This window comes from Euphorbia lathyris, chromosome 2 (assembly GCF_963576675.1).
Source record: "Euphorbia lathyris chromosome 2, ddEupLath1.1, whole genome shotgun sequence".
Taxonomy (NCBI): Eukaryota; Viridiplantae; Streptophyta; class Magnoliopsida; order Malpighiales; family Euphorbiaceae; genus Euphorbia; species Euphorbia lathyris.
The window spans coordinates 23,462,958-23,469,965 of NC_088911.1; the positions used below are offsets into that span (position 1 = coordinate 23,462,958).

The 7,008-nt window shown below is 32.6% G+C and overlaps 1 protein-coding gene across 2 annotated transcripts; it reads right to left on the reverse strand.

The window, feature by feature from the left end:
• Positions 1-2,700: 2,700 nt before the first annotated feature.
• LOC136217324 (B3 domain-containing transcription factor NGA1) lies at positions 2,701-4,733 on the reverse strand. 2 transcript variants are annotated; one of them, XM_066003927.1, is made up of 2 exons: positions 4,274-4,733; positions 2,701-4,156 (listed from the first exon to the last, which is right to left on the reverse strand). In XM_066003927.1, the coding sequence occupies exon 2, from the start codon at positions 4,122-4,124 to the stop codon at positions 2,814-2,816; it is 1,311 nt and encodes a 436-aa protein (XP_065859999.1). In that variant the 5' UTR covers positions 4,125-4,156; positions 4,274-4,733; the 3' UTR covers positions 2,701-2,813. The 2 variants fall into 2 exon arrangements, with proteins under 2 accessions (XP_065859999.1, XP_065859998.1); XM_066003926.1 differs by having other exon boundaries at positions 2,701-4,166; positions 4,274-4,732.
• Between the last annotated feature and the right edge of the window lie 2,275 nt (positions 4,734-7,008).

Consider the following 7,008-nt stretch of genomic DNA (forward strand, 5'->3'; position numbering starts at 1 on the left):
ACATAAGACTACGTTTAGAGAAATACATTCGACCAATTAAACAAGAGATACATATTATTTCATAGGAGATGATTGGTATTAAAAAGTAAATATATAATCAATTGACGATTGATAGAGTGTATTACTTCTAAAATATTATAGAATTTCTTCAAACACAATGTGTAAACACTATTTTTAAGGCTTTATAATCGAGTTTAAATTCTTGAATTAAATGATTTCATGACATAATATCAGATTATTTTAGATCAAAATGCAAGAATTCAAATCCTAACAATCTATGTATCAATAGAATTTAAACAAAAGCCCGGTGGTTTTCACCTGGTGTGACTGACCAATTGAATTTGGTCAATCGCCACTAGATCTAATATGTGTGAATTTAAACTTTACTATGATTTTAATCTCCACCACATGATTTTAATAAGTTTAAATCTAACGGTGATCGATCAAATTTACTTGGTCAGTAACGGGCCAGGTGAAAATGAATGCCATTAGATATACTAATAGAATTTAAACACGTGGCATAATAAGCTTGTCTATGAACACTTGAAAGTCAAGAAAAATTTGTGTATTCAAGTGTGTTAGTAATAAGATAAAAAAAAACACCAATTAAGTTGGTTTATTAAGTTTCCGTTTTTTTTAGCTTTTTAATTATAAATGGGATAGAAAAGTGTTTGGATAAAAATTCGAAACAGTTGTTTTTAATAGAAAAATCTATACCAAATCAAATTGCTAACAGCAACATCAACAACAAACAAACCCTAAAAACTTTAAATCGTTTAAACTAGAAATTAATTTGCTGTTTAAGATGAACTAATCCACCTAGACGGCTCTGATTAATACACCCTATAATACAAGTCTCTCAACACCCCAATTTGATAAAGTCTTGCAGCTCACAATTATGTTTGATTTCAAAAAAAAAAAAAAAAAAAAGACTACAATTATGTTTTTTTAATTAGACGACAATTATCTTTTTGGACTAGACATTAATTTGTCACACATTTTTATTATACATAAATAAAACATGCTTTTGACAACCTCCACAAACCATTTTGCATCACACACTAATTTTTCTCATGCTAGAAGAAGTTTCGGAACTACTATTTATTAATTAAGATGTATATGTTAGCCGAAGTTTTTGAAATTCAAGATTTTGGAATACACAAAACACAAATGAAAAAGACCCTTTAGGTCCTCAATCTATGAGGACCAATTCTACTCCAAATGATGGGCTTCACCACAGCCAAAGCTGTTCTTGAACGTGATGTGGTTTATTTATTTGCAAGCATACAAAACAAAAATGCTTGTCATTTAAGCGAGTGATCTTATGTTCGAATCCTAACGCATCACCTCCTCTACATCAACACCCGAACACCTATTTTCGCTCCGCTCAAGGGCGGGTAGGGGTGCGACGGTCCCCGTGCACCCCTAGCTAGACCTCTACATATAATATAGTGAAATGTACTTGACTCTAACCCAAAATTTATTACTAAAGGATACTGAAATGTCGTTATCGTAGGTGTTAATGAGTAACAATATTTTACATATGATATATACATATATAACTCACAATTACCAAATCAGGAGAGCAGCCGCATATAGAGCAGCAAACTTCTGAACACCTATACACTTGTAATGATGAACTGTTTAAAAACACAGCTACACCTCAATTAACCTAAAATTTTAACTTATCTTAATCATGATCTGTACATTTAATTAACTTAATGATCTATGAACCATGAGATATTTTGAAATGAACCATCATGTAAAGGTTGGAATTTTATTTTCTGTTTTTTTCCCCAATTACTGAATTTGAAAAAGATACTTACAGAAAAGTGGGATCCAGTAAATCAGGGATATCTACCTCTCTCATTGTAGCAATCTTTGTGTATATGCTCCAATTAATCCAGACAAGAAAGTGGCTGTAAAAAAAAGAAAGAAAAGAAGAAAAAACATGATCAATTATTATTAATTTGGGTTTATAAAGAATATAATAATTGTTAATAATAATAAGTTAAAAAGCTAATTAAAGGGGTATGAAACAGAAGCTACCTTTTACAGCGCTGCAACTTTTGCCTGCAACATCACCTGCGCTGCGCATCCCTTCCTTCCCCCTCTTAAATGAGCACCAGCTATAGTTGCACCGTTATCCTATTAAGGCATAATACAAACAAGAGAGAGAAACAAACAACAACACCAACTTTTACGAGACGGTGTAATTTCATGTCCCAATCATCTAATAAGACTTGAAATTACTCGTTGGCGACGAAACATAGGGCTAAATTTATACATTATTCCATAGAAATAAAAGGAAAGGAAAGAAAGAAAGAAACTTTTTGCAGTATCTCATTATGTACCATAACATGATAACTGTCACGTAGAGGCAGAAGAAAAGAAAGTACAGTTGAGATCTAATCAGAACACAAATGTCACCCAAACAAACTGGAAATTCAAGGAACTATGCAGCATGTATACAGTTATTGCATACTCCAGGTTCTACTTAGGGAAAAAAATAATAATTTAAAAATATATTAACATAATTAAAATGTGCTTATATTTATATTTATATATATATAATGTTTTATACAGAAATGAATTTTTTTTTTGTTTGGGACTTCTGATTGTCTTCACAATTTCACACCCAACCTCTATAATGCACTAAATGGGACCAAATTAAAGCAAGAAAAGAAAAAGAAGCAGAAATGATTAAGCTTTATCCATATAATTCCATGCATTAATTCAGCAAAATTAGATTTTGAGTACTATATATTTAATTACTAGAACAAAAGGAAGATATTGGTATCTTGTTTGATCAATTAAAGATCCAAATCAAAAGATAAGGAAGATTTTGATTTTCCTTTCTTTGAATCAGCTTCTGTGGCGGCGCCGCCGCTGCTACTGCCTCGGCCGCTGCTAGGAAGAGGAAATGAAGAGGAAAATACATGATGAGGCGAGAATGAACCGACTTGTTGTATAGAATCAGATGAAGAAGAAGACTGGTATTGATCATGATCCTGTGTTGAACACTCCATGTTTACACCAAATAGCCTCAGGCGTTTTCCCACACTTCGACCGTGAACCACCGGAACTGAATCAATCACCATCGGTGCTACTTGATCCCCTTGAACTCCCCCAAATTGCAATGTCCCCGGCGGCGGTGGCCGTAAGTAATACTGCTGGGAAACTGCCGTTGCGTAATTTGTTTGCTGCGGATGATGATAATTATTAGGATGATGATGATGATGACGGTATTGATTATGATGAGGTTGAATATTGTAATTGGCATGGTGGAATTGATGAGATTGTTCATACTGCTGGTGTCTGTGCATCGGCGACGACAAAGGCTGCGGCAAAGAGTAAAGCCTGCCCCACCTCACCGACGGTGGGAAGTGTAGCTGATTTTGCAGCTCGAATTGTGAAAACGATGTTGGATCTGGTGCATTAGGCCTGCGTCTCCAGTCTATATATAATTGATGTTTGGCTGACTCGCCGACTCCTCTTTGAAACGATACTATATCTCCGGCGTCGAGCTTTTTTTCCTTGACGAATCGACTCCATCCTTTAGTCATGACATAGCTTTGGCTGCTATTCCAATAAGAGTAGCGGAATCTCCATGGCTTCCCGTTCCGGTCTTCGAAATTGAGAAGAAGGCCTTTCTCGTTGGAGGATGAGTCGAGAGGGAAGTATTTCTCGGCGTGTTGTTTTGGTATGACTAGGCGGTTGAGTTTGCCTACATCACTCGGAGTTACAACTTTATCAAACATATGCTCTCTTTCAATTGAACCTCCAGAAGAAGCAGTAGCATTCGAAGTTCCAATCTCATTATTATTCCCCAGTGATAAATCCATGAACTCTATATTGTTGTTTTCGAAATTGAGAGATGATTGCTGCTCTAATTTGTGATCTTTGTCAGACTGATCAGATGATTGAAGCCATAGATTCTGTTTTTGAAACATAAAATCTCTATACTTTGTAGAAGAGGGAGAAGATGAAGATGAAGTAGCTGAATAAGGAAGCTTACTTGCTGCTGCTGCTGCTGCCGCTGTTGTTGTAGTTGCTAATTCTTCTTCATCGTCTTGTTCATCTTTATCATCAGAATAATCTCTATCTTGTTCAACAAAGTTCATGATGACTGAATTCCGAATTCCGATCCTCTAATCTGAGTAGATCTTGAAGCATAAACAAAAGTGATGATGAATACGAAGAAAGGAAGAAAAAGTAGGGGAAATGCCTTTATTAATTATAAGAAAATGAAGGAAAAAACCAAGTATCTCACCTTTAGAAGATTAGATTGAATTGGGAATCAAGATCTGTGTGGCTAGAAGAGAAGTGAAATGAAAAGGTCGGTGCCTTCTTCTTTGACCAAAAATAGTAATAGAAAACCCTAAAGAAGACAAGCAGCCATGGATGATTGATTAATTCATCTTCTGTAAATTAGTTGACCTAGAGAGGAAAGAAAAAGAGAGTGAGGTTTTTTTGTTCTTTCTTCTTCTTCTTCCCTGAAAGCTCTCTCTCTAAAGTGAGGGAATTAAAGAAAGGGAGAATTGAAAGAGAAGGAGGAGGAGGAGGAGGAGTATAGAACGTAGGGGCCCATGAATGATCTGGTTCGCCTCATGTGAGCTTGTCCTTTTCATCATTTTTGGTTTATCTCTCTATCACCATATATCCTTCCTTCCTTCTGCACTAATTTTAAATACCAGTATACACCAATTTTCTATTCCACCTAGCCCTATAATTATATAATTATTTGGAACAATCAATTTTAGTTTCTGCATAATATAATATAATATAATATTTATCAGACGGTGCAATTTCAACGGGTGAATTGTTGTTTTTCTTTTTATCGTAATTAAAGTGATAAATAAAATAGGGGAGGCCAGTTGTGTATTAGGGAGGGAGGGAGGGCATGGTGGTGTAGTTAGGTTTCGAGTATTGACTTTGTTGGCTATTGATTGTGTGCTGGTCCTGTCGTCCTGGGAGTGAGAGAAATTAAAAAAAAGAAAAGAAAAGGTTAATTAGGCTAAAACAAAACAAAACACCACTTGGCCTTGGCGGCCTCTTTCTATTCCATATAGATTAGATTCCTCCTAATTAATTAATTAGGTACAATCAAATGTTTATTATTTCTTCTTAAACTCTAATTAAACTGGAAAATGGGAAGTTATTTACCTCACTTATAGTACTATATGCAAGTTCAAGTCTAAGATCTGGTCAATATTTAGTATTACTTTGACAGATTAATTTAGTTTCTTAAGTATAAGTTTCTTCTCTCTTTTTGTCAACGCTCATGTGCATCATTTTCATTATTTTAATATATGTTAGTAATTTATTTTTTTGGAAATCATTCTTCTAGTATATATTAATTATTGTCTGAACACATTATGTGAAAATAATTATCAAGACATTCAGTGTCAAGATTTTAGATAATGCAAATTATAATATCTTCAATTGTCATTATTTCTCAAAGTTTCATTAATATTTTTGGTTGATTATTTTTGAAAACGTATAAAAAAATGCACGTAGTTTCTCCTATTTGTAAATATAAATCGGCGGTTTAAAACTTTACAAATGAAGGTATATAGTTTGTTTTGTTAACAAAATACAGTATCTTAAATTACAATTTTAAATTCTGATGACAACCAATGACATTTTTCTCTTTAAAAAAATTATGTTTAAGTACCGACAAAACACATTCACCCCAATCAAATTGTAGCTGTTTAAACTGAATTTAGGCGTCAATTTAGTATAAAATGTGAGATATCTACTATATGATTTATAGTTTTCATTTGGGTATACTGTATTTGGAGGGACTATATTTTGTAAATATGTAAATGTAATTAAAAAAAAAAAATGCACTTAATTATCAATTTTACATAGGCAAAAAGCATATTTAAGCCCCTGAACTTTATCTGTTTTAAGGATCAAGCCCTTGATCAATTATTTTTCCACATTGAGCCCCTGAACATTGATTTTGTTATAGTTTAGGCCCTTATTTAACTTTTTTTTCAAGTTTAGAAGATGAGAAGATCGATTTGGCAATTCTAATGTTGAAAATCACAAAATGGGAGAGAAGATAATCGAGTTTGGAAGAATATACTGAAAATTAGTTTCTATAATTTCGTTTTAATTTTTAATTTTTATCTCTCCTAGTCAAAGAAATCTTTTTTTTATTTGTCCATGTCAACAAGCCGAATCGCCCTAACGATGTATGCAGTCCAAACTCGACAGAAAAGTTAAATAAAGGCCTAAACCATAACAAAATCAATGTTCAGGAGCTCAATGTGGAAAAATAATTGATCAGGGGCTTGATCCTTAAAACAGATAAAATTCAGGGGCTTAAATATGCTTTTTGCCTTTTACATATTATCAAACTTAATAATACAATTTAAATATTGTGTTTTGTTAATTAAACAACAAACCTCTATTTATAAATTTTCAAAACATATATATGTGTTTACAAATAGAGAAAACCGGATATTTTTTTCAAATAGGTGGAAAATAAAAATTCAGTAAGCAAAGTTGAAGTTGGTACTTTCAATTTGTTTGAAAAGAACGACTATAGAGAAAAGTACAAAAATCAATCTTATAATAGGTTCGATTTGCAAAAATAATTTATATGATTTAAAAATTGATAAATAGGAGTCTACACTTTATGTAGTTGACAAACTCATACATCTAATAAAAAAAAAAAAAAATTGTCATGGCTATTAATCCAAAGAGGAGCGATATGAATCAATTAGAAAGACTGATCTTGCAAATTATTTAAAATATAAGATCTGATTATGCAAATTAGTTGAGTGCATATTTTTTCGATTTTTCGGAACTATTTTTTTATCTTTTAAATATAAAAACAGAAAATAAAAAGTGTTTGGTAAAATTTCAAAACAATTGCTTTTAGCAGAAAAATTAACTAATATCTACTATATATTAGCAACAGTAAACAGAAACAGGTGAACCACAAATATTATTTGACTAAAAATGCTTTAACTACAAATTTACGAAACATATATA